The sequence below is a fragment of the Phocoena sinus genome, chromosome X (genome assembly GCF_008692025.1).
Source record: "Phocoena sinus isolate mPhoSin1 chromosome X, mPhoSin1.pri, whole genome shotgun sequence".
Taxonomy (NCBI): Eukaryota; Metazoa; Chordata; class Mammalia; order Artiodactyla; family Phocoenidae; genus Phocoena; species Phocoena sinus.
In genome coordinates this window covers 61,002,398-61,026,452 of record NC_045784.1, presented here as the reverse complement: position 1 = coordinate 61,026,452, position 24,055 = coordinate 61,002,398, and the positions used below count along the sequence as shown (strand labels likewise).

Genomic DNA, 24,055 nt, shown 5'->3' with positions numbered 1-24,055 from the left:
CCACTACTGGTGCTAGCCCAGGAAGGGGACTGGGAATTAAGAGGAAAGGGTGGGGCCCCATCCAGTGCACAAGCAGTTCCTCCAGGTGGCTCAGTAGCGTCCAAATATGTTGGTACTGGGCTGTGGCTGGGTATCTGTGAAAAACCAGAGATTATCAGGGGTGGCAGGCCGAGCAGGGGTGGCGGCGGTCCGCATTGAGGAGAGCCATTCAGGCACCGAGGGAAGGGATGGAAGGCAACGCTTCCCCTTACAACCGGGGCCTGAAGCAATCACCTCAGCTACTTTGGCCTTCCCCGCCCCGCCGGCCCCCCAGTTATTCTGTGGGGCTCTCCTTGGGAAGAAAGGCGGGCTTACTGGAGAGCTGCTGTTGGAGCTGCCGGACCAAAGCTGCTGTCTGCTGTTGTTGCTGGGTCTGCTGAAGCCCCTGGCGCTGGAACTGAGGTGAAAATGGGAAGGGGAAGACCGAACTCGAACCTTCCCCTTCCTTCCCCGTCCTCATGTCCCCAGCTCTCGGAGGAGGGCCCTGCCTTGCCTCCCGCCTCGCCATGGCTGCACACTGTCCCCAGCCTGGGCCGCTGTCCCAGAGCCCGGGGCTGGAGTCCAGCAGCTACCTGGGGCTGGGACTGGGGCTGGGGCTGGGGAGGAGCTGCCTGCTGCTGCTGCTGCTGCTGCTGCTGCTGCTGCTGCTGCTGCTGCTGCTGCTGCTGCTGCTGTGAAGACAGAAGAGATCCGTCTAAGGAGAGCGAGGGGCTGAACCTCAGTGGTGGAGGGATGGGGATGGGGGAAGAAGCACAGGGTGGGAACTCCGGGTCCGCTGCCCTCCCCGCTCGGAGAGCCGCAGAGAAAATCAAATGTGGAGCACCAAGCAGATGACCCCCAACTCTCTCCCACCAGGACCCCCGGAAAAAAGGGGAGGGAAGGAACTGGCTTCTTAAGCCCCCACTACGTGCCAGCTGCCCTGCCGGAGTACGCCCTTACACTGCCTCGTTCAGTGCTGAAGACCACCTGGAAGAGCCTGTGCCTCTCCTCCCCCTGCTCCTCTCCCGCTCCCAGTCCCCTTCCTCCTCCTCCCCCTCCTCCTCGGGCTCCCAGGTCCCAGACGAAAATCCTAGGGCCCTACCCGCAGGATCTGCTGCTGCTGCTGCTGCCGGATGTGGTACTGTTGCTGCTGCTGCTGCTGCTGCTGCTGTTGCTGCTGCTGCTGCTGCTGCTGCTGCTGCTGCTGCTGCTGCTGCTGTTGCTGCTGCTGCTCAGGCAGGATGGAAGCCGACCGGACGCCAGCCTGTACACCCTGGGCGCCCAGTGGGGTCATAGTGCCTATCATGGGTGTCTGCTGCAGTGTCTGGTGGGAAAACCTACAAAGACAAGGAGGCGCAGAGATCGAGGCACGGGCTGTGGGAGACGGGGGTGCAGATGAGCCCCAGGTCCCTGACCCCAAAGAAACGTCAACAGGCCATTTCATCCACTCCTCCTGTCACCAACCAGAAGAGCCTTTTTGGCTTCTGACAGATTTCTAGGTTGGGGAATGAGGGGCAAAGACAACACCCCGTTTTAGTGTCTCCTAACCTTCGTGGTTAGGAATTTTTCAATTCTGTTGCAGCTGGTTTTCTCTTATGAAAATGAAACACAGTCTCAGCACAAGCTAGGCATTCCATAGACACCACTGAGGTGGTTCTGCTTATCACTGTTGTTGGTCCCCAGTAACACGTCAGGGTCTTGAAGACTGTTGTGTTCTATTGCTCCTTACACCTTTCTGACCCCAATCTGTACTTCACTGCAACAGGCTACTGGCTGGGCCCGTCTCAAGTCTTCTGTCACCTTCCGTACGCATCCTCTCCATGAATTCCACGTTAATCTCTCAACACGCCCAAATCATCACATCACTTTCCTGATCAAAAGAGTACTTTCTGGGGACTTCCCTGGTGGTGCAGTGGTTAAGAATCCGCCTGCCAATGCAGGGATCACGGGTTCGATTCCTGGTCCGGGAAGATCCCACAGGCCGCGAAGCAACTAAGCCCGTGCGCCACAACTACCGAGCCTGCGCTCTAGAGCCCACGAGCCACAACTGCTGAGCCTATGTGCCGCAACTCCTGAAGCCAGCATGCCTAGAGTCCGTGCTCTGCAACAAGAGAAGCCACTGCAATGAGAAGCCCCCGCACCGCAACGAAGAGTAGCCCCCGCTCGCCGCAACTAGAGAAAGCCCGCGCGCAGCAACAAAGACCCAACGCAGCCAAAAATAAATAAAATATAAATAAATTTGTTAAAAAAAGAGAGTGCTTTCTGGGATTGTGTCTCAATCCCTCACCGAACGTTCAAGGCTCTCTCTCAACCTGCACACTCCCGGCCTATCCCTACTCCTTCCCTGGCACATGTCTTACATTCCAGCCAAGCTCTTCTCCTTCCTGTCCTCCCAGCCACCCTACTCACTCGGGTCCCCATGTCTTTGTTCATGCTATGTCCTCTACCTGGGATCCCCCTCCTTCTCCTCCTCCCTGCAAATCCAAATCACAGCTATGCTTCAAAGGCCAACTCAAGTCAGACCTCCTTCACGGAACTTTCTCTGATGACTCAGGCCCACAGTGATATCATCCCGCACTCTTCCTGAATTCCCATTTACTTCACGGCACCCAATTGCACAGCTGATTATATCTTTCATCACTGTGTTCCCTAAGTGTTCTTCTGAGTAAGTCTCCTCTCCCCAGGTATAGTAGAAATTCTCTGTGGTGAGGGACTTTGTATTTTTTTCAAATAGCTTTCCTCACCCCACCTGGTCCTAGCATAGTGCTGGCCACACAGTGGGCCTAAGGCACGTCTAAGTAAGGGACTTTTCTTCTGGTCCACCCTGCAATGTTCTCAACCCTAAGCTGCAGAGCCTCAAGCCATGACTCCAAAGTCTTAACTAAGGCCTGACTGACGTTCAGCATGGTGGGAGAATGTGTTCGCTGGTCCATTCCAGCACTAAACTGCTCTAATAGTGGCTGGATGACTCCTTACCACACACTGCATCTATGAACCCCCGATCTTTCCTTTTCATAGTCATATATAAATGATTTCCCGTCTTTGGTCCTCGAAGAAATGTTGGGAAGCAGGTGTGAGAACACTGGCCGCCAGGGTCCCTTCCAGCTCCGGCATTTTGTGGCGACAGGCCAGGTGGCCAGATAAGTGTTCTTGATGCCTCCAAAAGTTCTGACTAGTCCCATCACCTCCAGGCCCAGGTTTTCCCAAATTGAAAGCCTCAGTATGTCTTCACGACCCCCGGCTCCCTTGGGTACCTTTGAGTAGAGGTCAGCCCGTGTCCGTAGGTTGGGGCCTGCTGGTGCACATAGCCACTGGGCCGCTGCTGCAGATGGCGGGTAGGATCTACAAGAGTAGGATTGGTAGAAGAGTGGGTGCTCTGATAAGGCTGGCTGGAGTAGCTGGGGGGCACCATGGTACCTGCGGGGCCTGTGTGTTGCTGCAATCCCACATGAGAAACGTAAGGAGTATAGCCCTGGAGGGAAGGAAGAGAGACGGAGTCAGGGCCAAGACTGTGCAGCGCAGCCTGCCTCAAGCTCCCTGATTCTCACCATCTCGAGCCCTTACCTGGGAGGTCTGCAAACCGTAGGAAGAGCTGGGAGTCATCTGATGGACAGATGACTGTCCCAACATCCCCTGACTCTGCTAGAGGGAAAAAGGAGACAAACTCAAACTCAGGAAGGGCTTTCTGCCACCTCGTTTCTTGTATCTCCTACTCTGTGTGCCCTTGTGAAGATCCCAATCCCTGTGACCCTCAAAAGCCCCTCTCCCTGACGGCCCTCCCTACGGCCCCTCTCACTATCTTTGCCTGGAGCTGTTGGCGAAGGCGCTGTCCCTGGGGCACCGCAGGCTGCTGCTGTCGGTACACAGACGTCTTGTAGGAGGAGGGTTCCAGTCCCATGACGCCAGTCATGGTGGTGGGCAGCACTCCAGGGTAAGGTGGTCGGGTCGGCAGCTTCTGCATCGGTAACCGCACAGGGCGGTACGGGTCCACACGGGGGCCACCTGGAAAGGGGAGCAGGCTGACCTCTTTAGGCTCTTCGTCCCTCTGCGCCCTGCTCAGCGCCCCGGGCATCCACAGCTCCTGGGAGGAGTGGCATCGCCCCTCAGGCGGAAGGCATGTTCGGGTCAGTCCCTCGTGCCTAGTAGCTGGCACTCACCTGCCGGCAGTGGCTGGTTCTGGGTGTAGAGGCCTATGGAGCCCTGCCTGTAGCTAAGGTGGGATATGGAGCCAGGGTTGGTGTGGTGCAGGAGGTCCGGAGGCACTGTCACTCCATAGGGGCCACTCCGGCCTGGGCCCATTCCATAGTCCTGTGTGAACGGCACAGGAGGAAGGGGAGAGGGCTGGGGTCAGGTGGGGTAGGAGGGGGGAACAGGAGCTGGATGTACGTGGTTCCCTGTTCTAATTCTAAAGGTACCCCTTCCCCAGATGCCCCCAGCCCTCCCACAAACCAGTCGCTCGACAGCATCCGGAAGAGAGAGGGGCTGGGGAAGGGGCATGACGGGGCTGTGGCGAGGTGGTAGCGGCGCTCACCTCTGTCTTGGCGGCCGGCTGGCTGCGTTTCTTGCCCTTGGTGGACTTCTTCTTGCGTTCCTCAGTGCTGGGGGGAGCGGCCCCAGGTTTGTCAGTTTTGGGGGGCTCTGGAGCCTTTTTCTCAGGCTCCAGCAGGGCGGGGGCTGGGGGCTCCTCATCCTCCGGCGGCAGCGGCAGTGGCTCCAGGTAGTAGGCGCGGGGCCGGGGCCTCAGGTGCGTGTGGTACAGCAGCAGCCGCTGCTGCTCCTCTCCGCGGGCCACGCGCCGGTCCACCCGGACTGTTCCAAACCAGCCCCAAGACAGTGGTGCTGATGGCTTCAAGCCTTCAAAAAGATCCCAGGGGGAGATCTTTTGTTTGGTGGAAACCTGTAGACCCTGCTCCGGAAAATGAGAAACAGTGAGCTGTTGAGACTTGGAAAACAGAAGACAGAAGACTTGGAAAACTTGAGGACTTGGAGGAGAGGGAAAAGTATCTGTTGGCAATAAAAGAAAAAGAAAGTCATGGGTAGATTCAGGGAAGATGGTGAAAGGAAGACACACGGACACACGGAAACACACACACACACACACACACACACACACACACACAGGGGAGAGAGAGTTAAGAGGAGGTGGCGGGGAGCAGAGGGAGACAGAGACAGAGACAGACACTGACAGAGGAAGACAGATACAGAAACAGGAAGGTCGAGAAAGAAAAGGCAGTGAGAGACTGAAAACAGGCAGAGAGAGAGAGACAGAGACAGGGAGAGAGAGAGAAAAACAGGAAGAGAGAGACAGGCAGAGAGAGAGAGAGAGAGAGAGAGAGAGAGAGAGAGAGAGAGAGAGAGAGAGAGACAAAGACAGGCAGAAAGACAGACAGAGACACACTGAGCCAGGAAAAGAACGAAGAGTATGGCTATATGAACGGGTCGGACTTTGGCTTTTGAACTCCGCGTTCTCTTTCTCCTCTCCCTCTACTCACACAATGATTATGGTTACTCACAAATACTGTAACTGACAAAGAGAGGGGACAGAGAAAACTGTGCAGAGATGGGTTGACAGGGTCGGGGGGAGAGAGATGCAGGGATAAAAGGGGTGCAGGCCGGGGTGGAGCAGTATGGGAGGCAGGTGGGGCAGAGGAAAGAGGAGGGTAGGGTGCTGAGAAATGGGTGGTATGTATAAAGGTGGGTGGGGGTGATGGGAGGTGCAGAGGGGTGAAGGGAGAGACCAAGGAAAGAGAGGGAGACTCCCAAGATGGGAAGAAGAAATGTGAGGAAAATTAAGTGATTAGCTCAACACCCCAGGGATGGTTCTCGCCCACAGAGCCTGATAAACCTGTTGCAGCTACAGAGGTTAATGCAGGGGAGGCTCTGACCCAAAGGGGAACAAAGGTGGGGAGCGGGGAGCAGGGGATGGGAAGATAATGGAACATGCCTCCTTCTTGAAGATGGAGTCGAAGCCGGCGATCTTGTTGCCTTTGGTGTCGATAAGGGAGCCCTGCGGCTCACACGTGATGACATCTCGGGTCTGCTTGGGCAGTGGCAGCAGCTGGCGAACTTTTTCCAGACTGTCTGACTGGCGCTCCCCCAACTCCTTCTGCAGGCACAGAAAGACAGGACAAGAGTTCAAGGACACGGGAAAAGAGGGACGGGAAGTCTCAGGGGACAGCACAGAAGCTAGCAGGAAGAAGACACTCGGTAAATCCTTACCATATGAATAACAAAGAAAACACGGACGTGAAAGGGAAGGGTAGGGGGCTCTGGGCAGGAGATGCCACTGCCACTGAGGCTGGATCGCAAACGCAAGGTCAGGGAATAGGGGGCTGAGACCCCAGGCCTCTAGGCCTCGCCCTCGCCCCCTCCTCTCACCCGCAGCTTCTTCACCAGGTTCATGTAGGCACGTTTGTTCTCCTCCATGCTGCCCTGGGAGATGCTGGACATGTCCGCAGCTAGGGTCCCATTGATGAGCACGCTCAGCATGTCCAAGACGGTGGTGAAGAGCTCACTGTGGCAGGAAGCCGGAGGCGGGGGCGAAACCAGAGGAGAAAGAGTTTCAGACAGACAGAGACAGCCGGGTTGGACACGAGCAGGGAGCGGGCACCAAAACCGTGTGGGGAACCCCGGACCGCAGAGTCCGCAGTATGAGCCACACCGATTGCGGCGGGTCGTGCACCTGGTGTCAGGGAAGGGATCCTCTCGGGTACAAAACTGGAGGGAGGGGATGGGGATGCTTTACTTGTTGGACTGCATGTCGACGGTGCCGCTGATGATGATCTCCAGGAGGAGCACAGCCCACTCCGTGGTCTGCTGGGTGCTGCGCTGTACCGTGTCAAACATGCCCCCCACCTGCCAGGGCCACAACAAATCAGTCAGATGGCTCAGGGGCGGAGTGCAGCATTTAAGGAAAGCTTAGATTAGAACCTGGGCTGGATGTGACTCGGGACACCTGAGGTCAATGTTCCAGGTGTACCTATGATTTGCTACATGATCTCAGGCCAACGACTTAATTCTTGACATCTCTCGGCCTTGGTCTCCTTACTTATAAAATGATGGAGTTGGACCAAAGGATGTCCAGGGTCTCATTCAGCATTTCACAATAGACGTCTAGGGCTTCTTGGGCCCAGCCAGAATCTAGGATACTGAGGCAGGTTCCCTGCAAGGATCCAGTCTCCTTAACCACTTTCAGGTCCTGCGTCCTTTAGGAGAGCTGGGCTAATACGTGAAGACCCAGAAGAGCCTGGGCCCTCCATCCTAACCCTCGCCTCCCTGGGCTGGGGCTTCTTTGTCTGCAGTCCTAGCCCCACCCCTCTCCTTCTTCTCCCCAGCTCCCTCTCTCACCAGGTTGAGCCGCAGTTTGAGCGCCTCATGCATTAGCTGCTTTGGCTTGCAATCATCTAAGTACTGGTCATCTCTCCAATTATTCACAATCTAAGATAAAAACAAGGACAACACACAGCTCAGGGATCTTCTCGTTTCCATGCCAAAGCACCCAGGGTGTTCTTGTCAGAAAACACTGAAGATTCAGTGGCCTCTTGGCTGCATCCTTCTCTGCCCTCCTGCCCGGCTCCAGGGCCCAGAGACCTGTACCTGGTGGACCTGGCTGTAGAGGGAGGTAAGGAGTCCCTCGCGCTGCTCGTCCTGACCCTTCAGACACGTCAGCACCAGGGATAAGAAGGGCTGCTGGCTCAACAGGGACATGCTAGAGATGGGAGGAAAAGAAAAAGAAAAGTACAGGACTGTGGGTTGTAGGTCAGGCGACTTGCAATCTCATTCCTCTGAGCCCCAGACTCTACTCTTTTTAAGATCTAGCCTCCTTCAAAAAAAAAAACAAACTAGCCTCTTGCTCAACTATCAATCACTCTCATTTATCCTCTGTCCATTTTTCTGATTTTGATCCTCACCTCTTTGCCCCAACTTTTCTTCTTCCCTGGGTATGCCTCCTCTCCTTTCTACCCCTCAATCCCGGCCCCCTCGTAGCCGCTTTACCTCTTTTGCTTTTGTCGATCGCGTTCTTTGCGCGAAGAGGAACCCAGGTGCTGGCCCTTCTCCAATTCTTCCCCAGCAGCCTTTAACACATGCCCCTGGACTGAGGTGGGCAGTTTGGCAATGAGAGGAGCCACCAGCCATACACCAGAGCGCTCTAGGGAGCTGGAGAGATGGCGCGCACAGGGTTACAGAGGAGCCGGGCAAGGTTGGAAAAACCCATCCTCTCCTTTCCTGATGGACACGTTTCTACCCAACCTGAGCACGGGCTTGGTCTTGCTGCTGCTGGGCATGTTGCTTGCAGTGTTTCCAGAAGATGACCCTGTCTCTGCAGACTGTTGGAAAACCTCGATTGTGGCCTTGGCGATGTTCTCTAAGAGGGAGTTCATCTCCTGAGGAGGATGAAGGGCACAGGGGTGCTAAATAGGTAGCTGGCGGCAAAGGCAAAGAGATGGTAGGAGAGCTGGGAGATGAGGACACAGGAAGGCATCCATGGAGGTTGATAGGAGGGTAACGGACACAACTCTGCTGGGTGTCGTGTCCTCCAGCACCTCGCAGTATCTCTCCAATGCCCCACTGTCTTCTCCTTTACATACCTCCTTACAGCTATGGCCAGAGAAACAGCCTCTATGGCCACCACCACCAACCTTCCCCACAGCTCAGAGCCCCAACAATCCCAACCCATGTGCCTTATCATCGGCTCCAAACGTCCGCCACCTTCCCATCCTCTCTGATCTCCAGAACCCAAAGGTAGGACCTAGGTTCTTCTATGGCGGCCCGCCTCCCTGACATGTGTCGCTGGAAGTAAGCATGGGAAAGAGAGGGCCTGGGCACCACTCACATTGTTAGGGGTCTGCTTGATCATGAGCTGCAGCTCCAAGGAAGACTGGCGCATGGTCCACTGGTCCAAGTTCTGTGACAGAGACCCCACCCACAAGCTAGTCATCATTGTGTCATCCCAGCCACTCGGCACCCTGATGCCAGCTCCTGATCTCTCACAAACTTGAATCACATATGCCTGGAGGTCTGAAAGGGACCTCTATGTCCCCTCTTTAGGGAAGATCATACCTAAATAGTCCAAAATGACTGAAAAGTCTATCCTATTTTAAAAGCGGTTCTGGAAAGATTTCACATGTTTCCCCAGTTTCCTGTTCCAGAGCCTCACATTCCTTAGCATCAGGAAGTTCTGCTTAATGCTTAACCTAAATCTTTGATGTTGAAGTTGAAGCTCGCCGCTCCTGTTTCCAACCAGCTGCTCAAAGTCCTTTACAGACCCGAAGGCTAGTCTCAGCTAATCTCTCTTTGGCATTATCTCCTCCAGGCTGAAGAGGCCTCATTCCTTTAGCTTTTCCTCAACGGCTTTATTTTTCCACCCTCCAGTCACATGAATGTCTGCAGCAGCGTGGTGAGGCAGGAAGGGCACAGGCAGACCTGGGCTCATAAACTTCCTAGCTGTGTGAGTTCCTGAACCTTGGGCAAGTTACTTAACCTCTTCAAGCCTCAGTTTCCTCACTGGTCAAATAGGGATATCCTTACCTACTTCGCAGGGTTGTAAAGAGTAAATGAGAAAATCTACGTAGAGTGCTGAGCATGGTACCCCACGTGAAGCAGCCACTCGATAAGTAATAGCTCTTCGGTAGTATTACTACTCACGACAGAGCCATGACCAACATGCCAAACATACAAGGCCAAAAACTAGGCCTCCCAGATGCTATGCCTCCCACTGATAAGCTAGAGTCCTACTCCAGATAGCTGTGCACTCACCCAACAGTTCACTCTCCAGTCTAGACCATATTGGCTTAACTTCGAAACCCATGCTGGAGCTGTTTCTCTCACCACCTCTCACCCACATCCTCGAGTGAAGCCTTCCTACTTCACTCCCTCTCTCTTTTCCTCTCAAGGTTCCCATCGTTTCACCCCAGGCTCAGGCCCCACTGCTTCCTCCAAGACCCCCATCGCTTTGGCCTACCTGGAGAATACGCTTAATGCGTTGCCGCTGGGGGTTTTCCCCATCCTCATTGTCCAGCAGCCGATGTGGGTAGCAGATGAGCTGCATGAGGCGCTGGGCCTGGGCGCTACTCAACACTGGGTCTTGCAAGTCATTGCTGTCCTCACACAGCGATTTAAGGCAACGTTCTCCTACCCATTCCTGAGGAAGCCGAGAATCGGGGGACTGGGGCAACCAGTAAGCAGGTTAGGAATAAGGGGGATGGACTGGGGGGTTGGTGAGGGACATGATGTATGGCAGGGAGGTGGTGCGATCATGGTAGGAAACAGGACTATATTATATAGCGGCGTTTAGGAGGTGTGGGGGGAAGGTGAGACTGACCTGCTGGCAGATGCTGCGTAGCACGTACTTGGCATAGACATCCAGACTGGCTGTCTCCACAGAGATGTTGCGGCCACCCTGCCTCCGACCGCCACTGCCACCTCCTCCCTCCTCCTCTGGAAGTTCTTCTGTTCCTCCTGTCACAGTGAAGCCTGAACCCTTCAGTTCCGCATCCCCTGTGGTTCACAGGCAGGAGATAGGGAGGGCAGAGTGAGATCCGAATGCTGTGTGGAGACCCACCCCGGACCCACAGAAGCAGCAACTCCTCAGATCCTGCCCTATGGGACAGAAATATACTTCCCTCCCTCGTCTCCTCCCCAAAGGTCAGAGAGACCACCTTCAGGAGAGAGAAAGACTGTCCTTTGTAGTTTAGCTGGCGCTCCACCCTATACACACTTCTGGCACCACTCCCTTCCTACCCCCATACCAAGTACAAACACAGCCTTGAGAACAGCAAACACAGCTCCATCCACAATGCGGTTCTGGGAGGCAGCCAGCAGGTGGCGGTCACAGGAGGAGCGGATTCCTACCGTAGGCTTGTCTGGGGAGACAGCTGAAGTCAGGGGAAGCAAAAGTAGAAACGGTGTGGGTGGGGTGGCCACACTTTCCACGGCTGGCCGGCTCAGATCAAGGTCACTTACTTCCGTCCGACTGGCAAGGATTGAGTTGAGGTGTCTTGAAAAGGTGGAGGAGGATGCGGCAGGTAAGCCGGGCCCCCGGCTCAGAGTCCTGTTCACTGCAAGCTACAGAGAGGAAGACAAAGCAGAGGGGAAAGGATGAAGGCGGACTGCATGTGGATCTGTAGGTGGTGAGGGGCTAAAAGGGAAGCTGAGGCCAGGCGAAAAGAGATAAAACATTGGAGGAGCGGTGGGGTAGCAAACTGTTCTGCAGTATAAGGGGAGTACCTGGAAGGGTCAGGAACCGGAAAGATCGGGGCTGCAAATGCAGGGTTAGAAAGACGCCCCTCCCAGCCTGAGGTACACCACAGGACTGGCCTCTGGTGCCACCAGGAGCCCCACACTGAACAACCAGAGTACGACCGTCCAGTGTGTATTGAGACTGGCGGGGGGGGTCTAGACATTCTAGGGGTTATGGATTGGTAGTTCACCAGCATTAAGGAGCGAAGGGATGGCTGCACAGCGAATCAGATCCTCCAGGAGCAAACACTGCCGAGCGATGAGGATGGCAACAAAAGTGGCCAGGGAGTCGTGAAAAGACAGGTCACTGACCTGGAGGAAAAAAGCAGACAGACACCAGGACTCAGTGTGGAGAGAGGGCGGCTACTCAGAGCGCTTGGCCTCCACTCTGCAAAACTCTGTCCCTCCGCTCCTGCGATTACTGGGAGCAGACCCCTGCCCCGGGACATGCCCGGTGTCCGGCACTCCCCCACCCCCAGTCTCACATCTACATTGCAGAGGAGGTCGTTGAAACCACAAGTGCCATTGTTAGAGGAGCAGCACAAGGCCTTAAGCACTCCCAGCCACTCTGCACTCAGTGACTTGCAATAGCCGGTCAGCTCTGCACACAGGATTGCGATGTCATTCACCCTGGGGAAAAGTACAAATGCCCTCAGGAAAAACCTTGTTCCCTGCAAAACCTCAGACTCATTAACTTTTCATCTCCACCCCGGCCATAACCAAGGTTGCAGTACCTCCCAGGCATCTCATCCCTCCCAATATCAGGCGGGAGCGTGGTGCCCATTCCTCACTCAGTACGCCCCATACCTATCGGGATCATGGTGCCCCACACAGACGTGCATAAGGGCATTGCAGACAAAGCTGTAGCGGTTAGCAGGGTTCTCACTAAGACTCTTGCCTAGCCCTGTGTAGGTGAAGGTGTGAGCGGCAGGGTTCTCCAGAGTGTCAATCATGAACTCGGGTGCCCAGCGCATGTTGGATTCTGATGGCTCCACGTTGCAGTAGATGGTGTTCTTCACCTTGGAGCAGAAGTCGCTGCAGGGGTGGGGGAAAGGAGAGAGCAGCGTTGAGGAAGGGCTACTGAACTAGAGGGACGGTCAGGAAAGGCGAAAAAAGAAAAAAAAAGGAGAATGTGAGGGACAAGGGGCCTTAGGGCAAGAAAAGGGGAAATGGGACAAAGCAGACCGACTGGGCAGGAAAGGAACCCAGTGAGAAGAAGGCACAGGGGCCTCTGGAGGCAGGGAGGAGGAATGTGGGCCCCACAGACATGGGCTGGAGGCAAGGCTGATGAGGAAGGAGGCCCACTCTCAGGAACCAAGAACACGCAGAGGACACCATCCCCAAATGACCCTTCAGAGACAGCAGGGTCCTGGGCTGTGCTCTGCTCCTGAGTGGGGCAGTAATGGGAAGGAGATGGGACGAGGTCCCGGTCTCTACCCCTTACCTCCCACCTCTCTTACCTGAAGAGCTCCCCAAATTTGCTCTTTAAATGGCTACAGGAGGTGTACAGATCATAGAGATAAGCAAGGATACAGCGCTCTGCGGAGGAGCCATCAGACCGGTTCATCCCATGCTTGACTACGCCACACAGCCTGTCACGAAGGGGCAAGGTTGGGAGGTGTGCCTGAAGCAATGGCAGGCCGGGGCGCAAAGATTCCCATCCCTTGGCAATACTCTCTTCCCTCCCCACCTGAATGGCACGCACTTCCGCACAGTGAGAGCCCCACATGTTCTTCGCAGGCCACTTCCACCAGCATTCACCAGGGCCCCCACCAGGGCCCTGCATTTTGAAGCCCTGCTTACCCCTCAAAGACCTGCGCCATCTGGTCCTGGTTGAGGATGAGGCAGGCGTGATAGTGCCGCAGGACAGCCACGATGCACAGGCACAGGCTGGTGGTGTAGCTGCCCACCAGATCCGAGGATTTGAGAAGCAACTCAGCCTCAACTACACTCAGTTCATTCAGTAGCTAGAGCAGAGTGAGCGGGGGTTGACAACTGAGAAGAGGCCTTGAGTATTACACATAACCCGCCTTCCTGTGAGAAAACTGGAGCCCCTTCCTGCTGGAGCTGCCTCAGCCTGGAAGGGCCCTGGTGCCATATCCCACTGTCCTTTATTCCAGTAACGACAAGCCACGTCAATGATCTAACCAGTCTCCGGGATACAATCCTATGAACCTCACGATGGGAGGACAGTCTGTGCCCAGTGCTCTAATCCATCTCTCGGGTCTCCTCAGGGAGCACTTGAGTCTCTGTTCCTGCTGGCTTAGCTCATGGGCCACTCCCCCCACACTAGTCTTTCGGTCCCTCCAAATAGCCTGGGACACTGGCTTGAGCCTCTCCTCCTGTCCTTATGACCCTGTACAGCACAAACTCCTTCCTCCACCCTCATCTCCCCAGCTTCCCCACCTGAATGGCAAAGTCGATGAGGCCACTGATGCTGAGTGAATATTCCATGAGGTCGAAGATGAACTGCACATGCTGCACCAGAGGCAAGTGGTACGACATGCCAAGGGCAAAGCTCGTGATCTGCTCCAGAACATTCCGGGAGACCTAATAAGGGCAGTGGGAGTGAGACAGGAATGGAGAGAGGTGGGCAAAACCGAGGAAGCAGGAAAGGATGGTGGAAGGGGATGAGACCAGGAGGCTTAGCCTGCCTGAGGGGGGAAAAAAGACAAGGAGGAAAGGAAAACGGGACAAGGAGGCCGGAATGTGGGAAGGGGGCTGGACTTAGGCCCTCACCTGAGCTGTGACCTGGTGTTGGTCATAATGCGAAAGGTGCTGGAACTTAGCAAAGATATCCTCGGCAGTGGGGAAGGCTTCAGGCCGGTTGCGCCGCCGCTTCTGCCCATCCTCCCCACCTGAGGGGACAGTTGAAAGGGACCAGTCAGGACAGGGAAGATAACTAGGTGACTGGGGATGGGGAGGGGTATGGAGAGAAGGCTACTGGGGGGGGGGGGCAAGGGGAAGGAAGGGAGGGAGGGAGAGAGGGAAGGAAGGAAGAGGGAAGATGGGAAGGGAGGGTCAAGGAAGGGGCGGGGAGGGATGAAGGGAAGGGGACAGTGAAGCAAAGGTTTGGAGGACCACAGACTATGTGGACCTTTGAGGAATACGTACAGGGAGGTGCTAGGTTGAGGGAGGGAAGGGAGAGGGAGGGCGGGCAGTATGGGGCTTACTGTGAGGTACCTAAGAATGTCAGGTCTCCAGGATTCAGAGGCACAATAGGAGCAAGCTGGTCTGCAGAGGGGGGGAATGAGGGGGGAAGTTTCAAAAGGACTAGAGCTCTCAGGAGACTCCAAGAGACAGGACATTGGGACATGACTGGGAATTCCCTACACTGGGGGAGGGAAGACTGACTAGGGCGCTTTTTGGGGGAGATCCATTTAAGGTGCCTCAAACCCACCAGTTTCCGCTGTCCCTTTGCGGTTCAGAACCTTCAGGATATCCTTGGTAATTTTCTTGATGGCATGGCGGGCATCATCTCGCTGCTTTCCCACCCCAAACAGTACGACCAACCGCTGGTTGCACTCATGGCTGCATGACTCCTCCTGCATCCCAGCGGCACCATCAGACTCCAGCACGGATCGCTCTCCCTCCTCTTAAAAGCATGCTCCACGCCCCTCAGCATCCCAGTGCTCAAGCCCTTCCCAGCATACCACACCCTTAAGAACAGCTCCAACCCCTCAGCACAGTCCTCGGACAGAAACCTGGGCTCAGAACAGATGGTCGCAAGGTGTTGGGGAACGGTACCTGGGGGATGGGAAAGTGCGTGGCATACTGCACATGCCGCGGCTGGTCATAAAGAACCCCAAGGGTCCCTTCTAGCTTCTCCTTGGGTGGGGGCTTCACCTCCTTCTCAACATCTGGTTTCTCAGGGGATGGACTGCCCTTCCCCTCACAGGGCATAGTGGGGGAGAACAACTAAGAGAGAGGCGAAAGGGCAGAACATTTAGAGGAAGACAAAGGGATGAGGGGGCACAAAGAAACTCCCCAAAGTGGCATAACGGGAGGACCTCAGGAGCTGGATTCTCCCACACCAGGATCTAACTTACTGAGAAATCAGGCTTCTCCATGTCCTCAAAGAGCACACTGGAGCTAGGGTCGATGTCCATAGACTCCGAGAGGCCTGGATCCTGACGGCAGAGAACAGAAGCGAAGCTGCTTTAGCCCCGAGGAGCTGCTCCCCACCATCTAGAAAAGTTGACCAGGGAGTCGAAGAGAGGAGACCATATTGGGAAAAGCACCAGTTCCAGATGCAAGCCTTGACTGGTCCCTTAACCACCACAGGCCTTGGTTTCCTTCAGCTTTAAAATGAGGGTAAGAATACCTCACAAGGGGGAATTCCCGGCGGTCCAGTGGTTAGGACTCAGCACTTTCACTGCCATGGACCCTGGTTGGATACCTGGTGGGGGAACTAAGATCCCGCAAGCCGCCCGACACAGCCAAAAAAAAAAAAAAAATACCTCACAGGGCTGCTGTGAGGATCCAATGAAAAAAACTGATATGAGAGTGCTTGCTAAACTGCAAAGCACTAAGCAAATCTTACCCTTGTCACTAGGTAAAGGATTCTCAGAGGATTCCAGGTGCCAGGAAGATGGGACTGTCAGAAGAAATGATCTAGGGCGAGGAAAAGCCCCCTCACCTCCAGCTTGCTGCTGCTGCTGCCCTCAGCCTCTTTGCGCTCAGGGTCATCGGCAGGGTCATCAAAGGGAGAGGGAGGCCGGGGACCAGGGGCTCCGAAGGCAAGGTCCCCTCGGGAGATGAGGGTGCAAGTGTACATGTTGTGGGAGAAAACATCATGTCGAATCAGTTCACAGAAAAGCAGTACCAAGTTAAAGAACTCCACTCGCTCACTCTCACTTCGGGGATCCGCTGGAGAGAGGGGATGAGAAAAGATGAGTTAGGGGAGCACAAAAGAGATGGGCAGAAAGAGAGAGAGACACACCTAAGGCATGGTGCTCCTAGGGTTCCTGAAGTAGGCAAGAATAGCAATGACTCAAAAAAAAAAAAAACCCAAAAAACCAAAAGCCAAACCAAAAACAACAGCAACAATAAAACCAAAACTGTTGAAGGATAAAGTGTGGCTGGTTACCCAAACTCCTGCCCCACACACCATCTCATAAAGGAATACAGCATCTCTGCTATTTATACGTGAAAATGCTTCGATCGTATGCTCCTTTTATTCTTCTCTTTACTTCCCTACTCTGTTAAACTGTAAGATGAGCAAAGGCTAGAATTATGTCCAAAAGTCATTCTGCATAGAGCTCAAGACAGAAATATATCCAGAAGGCCCTTCATATGCTTTCTGATGACAGGGGTGGGTGAGTCTAGGCAGAGGTAACCAGAGGGTGGCAGGGGTCCATACTCAGCATGGGAGCCTGTGTATCCAGAAACTGCAGGAGGACATCCTGGAAAATGGGAGCACTAGGAGCAGAAAGGGAGCCAGAGGCTATGGAACCCTTCTCATCTGCGGCTTCCGATTCTCCACAACGCTGTAAGATGAGAGAACAAACTGTAGGATTGGGTTTTACCTGTTTCTTCACTCGTCCATGTGCAATCCTTGAACTACTGCCTATTTTGGATCCATCCCAAGCTTTTCACTTCTACCCTCCCCCCCTTGACTCCCATTTTCTTTACCGTTTCTCAGCTGCAGCCTTGGTCACTTCTCTAACTCTGACATCGATCCACTCCTTTCTACTTTTGCCTTATGTCCTCAGTTTTCCCTGTACATTCTCTACCCCTTCTTCACTCTCACAACTTCAACTTTGGTCCCACTACCAGCTCAATGTGGCTCCAACCCCAGCTGCCACTGCCCCATGGGCCCCCTAACCTCAGCCTCAATCTCTGCCTGTCTCTTCTCCAGCAGCTTGGCTACCACCATCGCACGATGACGACCAGAGCGCTTGCAGCTGACAGCCCATTCACACAGTAATGATACCACAGCATCATCATCTGAGGAGATCTGGAGACCAAAGGAAGACCAGAGGGGTGAGTAAGGTAGAGCTGGGGACAAAGAACCAAGTTCCAGTCTCCCAGCGACTAGGCTCCATCTTAAAACATCCTAGGCCCAGTAAGACCGGCTGTCTCTTCAGACATCCTCTGGTTTCAATGCCTTGCCAAGCCTTCCCCTCATATATAATGTTGCTCTTGCTGTTTTTCACTTCTTCTCTTCCCCTTCTTGCTTATTACCTCGTGCCCATCCTTGCTAGGCCCCAATCCAAAGATTCGATTACAGAGGGAATCAAGAGAGTTGCTGAAGTCAGAGCGCTCAAAACTATGGCTGTCCAGCACTTCCAAAGTATGGAGCACCCGTCCAATGGTGAAGCCTGAGGAGGAAAAGTGGTAAAGGGGACTTTAACTAGAGGCCCGATGTACTCCAACTTTCAGATCTATATCCTTACCGTCCCCATCCTTTCCTCAGACATCCTTCTTACTGTCTGTCCTCTGGCACCCACCTGCAGTAGCTTCTTGGCACTTATCAAAAGACCAGCGAACCTCAACGGCCTGTCCTCGCTCCTTGATCTGCTGCTCAATCTCCCGCAACTTTGCACGGACCTGCAAAGAGGAAGGCTTTAAGGATGTAGCAAGGCATACAAAAAAGGCCAGGGCTCCAGGCTAAAAGAATAGTAGCAGACTCCGAGTCACTATTTCTGAAAGAGTAACTTAAGCCTCTCACATCCCAGTTGCCTGGGAGTACCAGGCTATTGGTCAGACTTACCTGCTGAGTGAAGGCACTGTTGCCCTCTGGCATGGGCAGGTTGGAGGGGGCAATAGGCAAGTGGTCAAGTGGTGAGCCAGTCTTGATTCGGCTATCAGTCAGCGAGTAGTGCCAAACCAGGGCACTAGGACAACACAGGAGGATGGTCTGCCAGACAGGAACAGCTAAGTCAAACTGAGTTATCACGGCTCCCTGTCTAGCAGCCCATTATAAGACCCAACCCTTCAGTTTCTGATCCAAAGTTATTCTGAGCCCCTGAGGTGGCATCACTCCATCTCTGAGCCCCTCCCCTCATCCACTCTCCTAAAAGACTTTGGGCCTCCTATTTAGACCTGGAAGGGAACTAACTGAAAAGGAACTAACACCCCAGAAATGAGAAGCCAACAATTTCCAAGCAAGTACTCAGTGCCTACTCTCGCCTCCAATTTAGAACCAGTCCCATTTTCCAGGACAGGCACCTGAGTCTTCTCAAGATGCCTTTTAATACTTCCATGGGCCCACCTAGTACCTACCTGAAGGATACAGCTGAGGCCAAAAACTAGGGGCCGGTGCTGAGGGCACATAAGCAGGTCACTAAAGGGTGTAGAGGGTGTGCTGCTAGTTGGGGGCTGAGGAGCTGGGGTCGTGGGCAGTGTGCTTGTTGACTGAGCAGACATCACATGAGATGAGTGACTGCTCACGCCATCCAGCTGCAGGGCCAGTCTCCGCGTACAGAAGTAGGCAAGGCGGCGGGAGAGGTATGCAGACTGAACGAATTCCCCGGAGTACTGTGAAGACACGACGATCAAAACCCCCCAGTTGGGGACTTCCCTGGTGGCGCAGTGGATAAGACTCTGCACTCCCAATGCAGGGGGCCTGGGTTCGATCCCTGGTCAGGGAACTAGATCCCACATGCATGCCGCAACTAAGAGTTTGCATGCCACAACTAAGGAGCTCGCCTGCCACAACTGAGGAACCCTGGAGCCGCAACTAAGACCCGGCGCGACCAAATAAATAAATAAATATTAGGAAAACAAACAAACAAACAAAAAACAGTTCTCTCCAAGGGACATTTCTTTCACGTCTTATATCTCCTCACATCCTCCCTAGACCCCCCAAATCCTAGGCCTTACTCGAAGCAGCAGGGGCAGCAGCAGTTTAAGCAGTTCATCCTCTCCAGGGCGGATTTTCTCAAAACACTCAAGTACCCAGGTCAGGAACTCATGTCTGTCCAGCATTCCGTCCTATGGGTACAAGGGATGGGAAGAGGATTATTTTTGCCGAGGGACTATTAGAGATGAGGCAGAGAAAATAAATGAAATAATGAAGAGAACCACGAGTGGGGCAAGGTGGCAGGTGGATTCTGTTCTATGCTGGCAGAGTGTGAGGTCAGGCTCAATCCCACATCCCACACGACATGCCTTCTTCCTACCTGAAACATGAACATGGCTAGCTTCTCATTGTAGTCCCACTGCCGGATTGCCACCTCTACATCATGGGGCAAGGGCCCTATAGTAGAGCCACAGCCCCCACTTCCGGAAGGCCCTGGCCGGTAGTATTCAGCCATCTTTTGCAGCTGCTCCCATAAGTACTTGGTGATGATCTGAGTCCATTCTAGCGGAAAGATGGGAAAAGGGCTATTTTATACTGTCCCTTTGCTTAGAACACCTTCTGTCCCCCACCCCCAGTCACCATACTTCTAAATCCTATTCATCCCCTTAGGCTCAAGTCAAGTGCCACCTTCAACAACAAGGTCCTACTGTATAGCACAGGAAGCTATATTCAATATCCCATAATAAACAATAATGGAAAAGAATATGCAAGAGAGTGTATATATATATGTATATATATATGTAAAACTGAATCACTTCGTTGTACACCAGAAAGTAACATGACATTGTAAATCAACTATACTTCAAAAAAATTAATTAAAACAAAACAAAGAAACAAAGAAACAAATGCCACCTTCCCAAAGCCTTCCCAGGTGTCCCCAAAAGAAAGTAATCTTTTTGTTCACTGAATTCTCAAAGAACCTTCTGCCTCCACTTTTGACACTATGCTTCTATATTCAATTATGGGATTCATACATATGCCTTAGCATCCCTACTAGACTATAAGCATCCTAAGGGCAGGGATTAGGTAGTGGTCATTTTTATAGCCCAGTACATGCACACAGCAGATACTCAAGATACTTGATGCTTACTAATTGAGTGAATGCAAGATACCAGCAGAAGCAAGGAATACAGATGAGGAAGGAGAATAATTACAAGGGTCTCTCTACCGCTCCTTGAAGTGATCAGTGGTGGGACCTCCGGTAACAGGAGTTACTCACCCATGAAAGGGTCAATGACGTGTCTCTTCTTAACCTTGGTCTCTGTGATTGCTGCATAGTAGGCACAGGTCATCTTAATGAGCCAGGCAGCCCGCATCACAGGCACTGTGTACTTGGCCAAGTACCCAAACACTTCTTCCTTCTTACTGAAAATGGGGACCTGGATGGACATCGCAAATAGTGAGACCTCTCTCATCCCCATGAGCTGGCACCCGTGTAGCTTCATCTGGGAATCGGAGGGTACTTGGTACCCGCGCTCCCCTCCTTGGCCTGAAGAACAGGAACCAGTACCTCACCTTTTTGGCTAGTTGTGTGAGTGGCTTGGTGCCAGCCAGATCGGTGAACCAGGTGTTAATGGCACTCTGGGATCGTGCAGTCACCAGCCAGAAGTTGTCCTTCTGGTTCACTTGGGGCTTCCTTCTACCGGTGTCAGGGAGGGTGTTACAACGTAACTTCTCTGCAATAATGCTGCTGAAGTTGGAACTGATCTGAGGGAAGAAAACTACACCTCAGGGTGGGAAGAAGGGGCAAAGAAGTGGTCGTGCCTTTGATGGGCAAATGCCAATGTGGTAGCATTAGGTTATGAAGGAAAACTCGGCCATTTAGGTCATCCCTCTAAGTCTTCCCAACCCAGGGCCTTTGCTCCTTCTCAGATTCTTCCAGCCTTTTCCTTCAGCCTGGCAGGGTTGTCTCACCTTGGCAGGATTGAAGTTGACGTTCTTGGCACTGCCATGTTCATCCCCAGAGACAGCTGGCTGGTTATTGAAACCTTGTTTTACATTCAAGGCCGTTAGTTCATCCTGAGGCAGGAAAACAACATTTTAGCTTTTTTTTATCCCTTGGGGGTGGGAGTGGGGGTGGGGGTGGTGGGAGAGGAGGGTAGAAGAGAGGGGAACAAGGGGGGGAAAAGGCAGGAGGAGGATTCAGAGAACAGATTGTGATTTAAAGCTAGGCCCTTATATTCATTTGGACCCCACCCTCACTAAGATTCCCAATTCCCCAGAGCTCGCTCAACAGCACTCTGCCCCTGCGAGCTTGCAAGCAGCCGTAGCTCACCCAGCCGCCTCAGACAACTTTCTGAGGTGTGTGTGTGTGGAGAGGGGGGCGCCTCCAGCGTGGCCCCGACATCACTCCCGGTTCGCGCCCAGGAACCAACCCCCACCCCCACTAGATCCTACTCTCCTACACCAGCCCACTTTACTCTTCCCCCTTTCGGGACTTGCGCTCCCACCGAACCGCCCCGCCCCCCCTTCCCCGAGCCATCAGTTCTTCCTCCTATGGCGATCGCTGGCCCCTGGCCCCGTGGGAGCCCGGATTTCTGAACGCACCTCCTTCTGTTTGGGATCTTGAGGGTATACATCGGGAGGCCCCAGCCGCGGCCGCTTCAGGGGCCGGTGTTCGTAGCTCAAGATCCCGAAGGCCGCCATCTTGCCCAGCCCGTAGCGCCAGAGGCGCCAGCCGGGCCCGGCCGCGGGGGAGGGGGAGAGGGAGCCGAAAAGGGGGGCGGCGGTGGCGAGGACGGCAGCCGAGAGACAAGGGGGCACATTAGAAACTCTCGATCATTGCCGGAAACTACCGAGGGAAACCGAGGGACGCCGGGAACCATCGGACAATACCGACAGCAGCGGGGGCGGGGGCGGGGCCCAGCCCGGCGTGGGGCGGAGCTCCGCTCGTGGGGAGCTTTTCCACCCCGGCCGCCGGAGAATCGATTTCACTCAGTCAAGATCCCTGCAACGTCCGCCAGCCAGGCGCTGGGGATACGAACCTGCGAGGCGGGAGGCGGACGCGGCGCTGAGCTCCGACTGGAACTGGATTCCCAGCGCCTCGCTCAGTTCTCGGCCTAGAATAAGTGCTCTATCGTCTGTGCGTTGCTTAGAAACTGCCTTTTGCAAACCGCTTCTTTGTTTCTTAGTTCCTGCATCTGAAAAATGGGTGTACTAACACCTTCAAGGGACTGTTGCGAAGATTAGAAACTATGTATGCATAAGAAAGCACCTATTAAACCCTTAAAGGTCGGCTCTAATCTTTATTAGAAACTATGTATGCATAAGAAAGCACCAATTAAACCCTGAAAGGTCGGCTCAAGGTCTTTATGGTCTAGCACTGAGGTTCTTAACCTCTTCTGCTTCACAGTCCCTTTAAAATGCTGATGGAAGCTATGGCCCTTCTTCCCAGAAAAATGCACGTAAAGATATACAAAATGTTAGATACTTTGCCGAGAAATTCTTAGACCCCCTCTTGAAGTTCACTCACATATCTCCTAAGGGTCCATGAACTCCAGGTTAAGAACCCTTGCTGTATCGAAAGAGGCACCTACTGAGTGTCAGATGCTTTTCAGACGTTGTCTCCTCTAATCCGCAAAGAACTCCTATGAGTTAGGGATTATTATTGTCTCCATTTTGTGGATGAGGAAGCTGATTTTCAAAGAGTGGAAGTTTGCTTGCCCTATATTATATGGCTACTGTGTAACAGAGCTGAGACTAGGATTTTTTCTTGTCTCTGTCTCTCGCTCTCTCTCTTTAAAGTAGTGTATCATCTCATTGCTGTTCTTTTTTTTCCTGCCTTTTTCAATTGCAGTATATTCGATGTACAATATTATATCAGTTACAGGTGTACAACATAGTGATTGACAATTTTTAAAGTTTACACTCCATTTATAATTATTATAAAATATTGACTATATTCCCCGTGTTGTACAATATATCCTTGTAGCTCATTTTATACATAATAGTTTGTACCTTAGTCCCCTACCCCTATATTGCCCCTCCCCCCTTCCCTCTCCCCACTGGTAACCCCTAGTTTGTTCTCTGTATCTGTGAATCTATTTCGTTTTTGTTATATTCACTACTTTGTTGTATTTTTTATCTTTTTTTTTTTTTTTTGGCCGCGTGGCTCGCACGATCTTAGTTCCGCAGTTCCCCCACCAGGGATGGAACCCGTGCCTCCTGCAGTGGAAGCGCAGAGCCCTAACCACTGGACCACCAGGGGATTCCCTGTTGTATTTTTTTAGATTTCACATATAAGTGATATCATACTTTTCTTGACTCTTGATATTCTTTCTATGATGGTATTGCCTTTTAGAGAAAATATAGAGTGCTGTAATAAAAGTAACAAATAACAATACATAAAAAATAATAAAACTAGCACATAACAAATAAAAGTAACAATAACACAATGCTATTGGATCACAATGGAAAGACAAATTAATTCTGATTGGGGAGAGGAAGACATATTGGAGGAGGTAACATTTGCGCTAACCCTGAGGAATTTAAACCCACGGAAAATTAGGGTGGGTTAGAACATAAGCACAGTGCCTGGCACATATTAAAGGCTCAATAAATGTTTACTAAATAAACTATTCATGTAAATAGTGTCTCCAGTCAGCTCTGCGTTTGGGGGAAGATACATCTGGCAACAGAATGAAGAGTGGGTTAGAGAGCAGGCGGCCTTTAGAAAGGGAGGCCAGTTAGTGGGTTCTACTACCAATCGTGACTAGAGGGAATGAAAGGCTGATTTAGCACCATGGCCGTGGTCATGGAAAGGAGGACACGACTGGGAGAAACACAACAGAAGTAGAGCTGATAGGATTCTGAGGGTGAGAGAGACGGAGGAATCGAAGGTGACTTTGAGGTTTGAAGTCTGGGTGACTGAGAGAGTGATGATACCATTAACTGAGATACGGAACACAGGAAGAGAAGCAGATTCAGGGGAAGATGAGGAGTTTGAAGCCAGTATTGTTGTTCCTTCATTTCCAGAATCTACTTCTAAGTCAG

The 24,055-nt window shown here is 53.0% G+C and overlaps 1 protein-coding gene across 4 annotated transcripts; it reads right to left on the bottom strand.

The window, feature by feature from the left end:
- Positions 1–54: 54 nt before the first annotated feature.
- On the bottom strand, positions 55–21,925 carry MED12 (mediator complex subunit 12). 4 transcript variants are annotated; one of them, XM_032620086.1, is made up of 45 exons: positions 21,611–21,925; positions 20,978–21,082; positions 20,579–20,770; positions 20,283–20,442; positions 19,383–19,564; positions 19,084–19,194; positions 18,484–18,738; positions 17,972–18,118; positions 17,709–17,808; positions 17,443–17,579; positions 17,084–17,215; positions 16,619–16,745; positions 15,896–16,125; positions 15,306–15,386; positions 15,004–15,174; positions 14,657–14,801; positions 14,440–14,490; positions 13,996–14,114; positions 13,663–13,806; positions 13,060–13,223; positions 12,717–12,848; positions 12,064–12,291; positions 11,742–11,886; positions 11,448–11,568; positions 10,981–11,082; positions 10,767–10,892; positions 10,340–10,515; positions 9,980–10,159; positions 8,852–8,923; positions 8,269–8,402; positions 8,014–8,175; positions 7,615–7,726; positions 7,366–7,455; positions 6,764–6,873; positions 6,397–6,532; positions 5,963–6,124; positions 4,550–4,924; positions 4,176–4,326; positions 3,815–4,020; positions 3,583–3,660; positions 3,273–3,490; positions 1,121–1,355; positions 612–710; positions 355–436; positions 55–134 (listed from the first exon to the last, which is right to left on the bottom strand). In XM_032620086.1, the coding sequence occupies exons 1-45, from the start codon at positions 21,707–21,709 to the stop codon at positions 91–93; spliced, it is 6,528 nt and encodes a 2,175-aa protein (XP_032475977.1). In that variant the 5' UTR covers positions 21,710–21,925; the 3' UTR covers positions 55–90. The 4 variants fall into 4 exon arrangements, with proteins under 4 accessions (XP_032475977.1, XP_032475978.1, XP_032475979.1 ...); XM_032620087.1 differs by having other exon boundaries at positions 10,767–10,880; XM_032620088.1 differs by having other exon boundaries at positions 3,583–3,657; positions 10,767–10,880.
- Between the last annotated feature and the right edge of the window lie 2,130 nt (positions 21,926–24,055).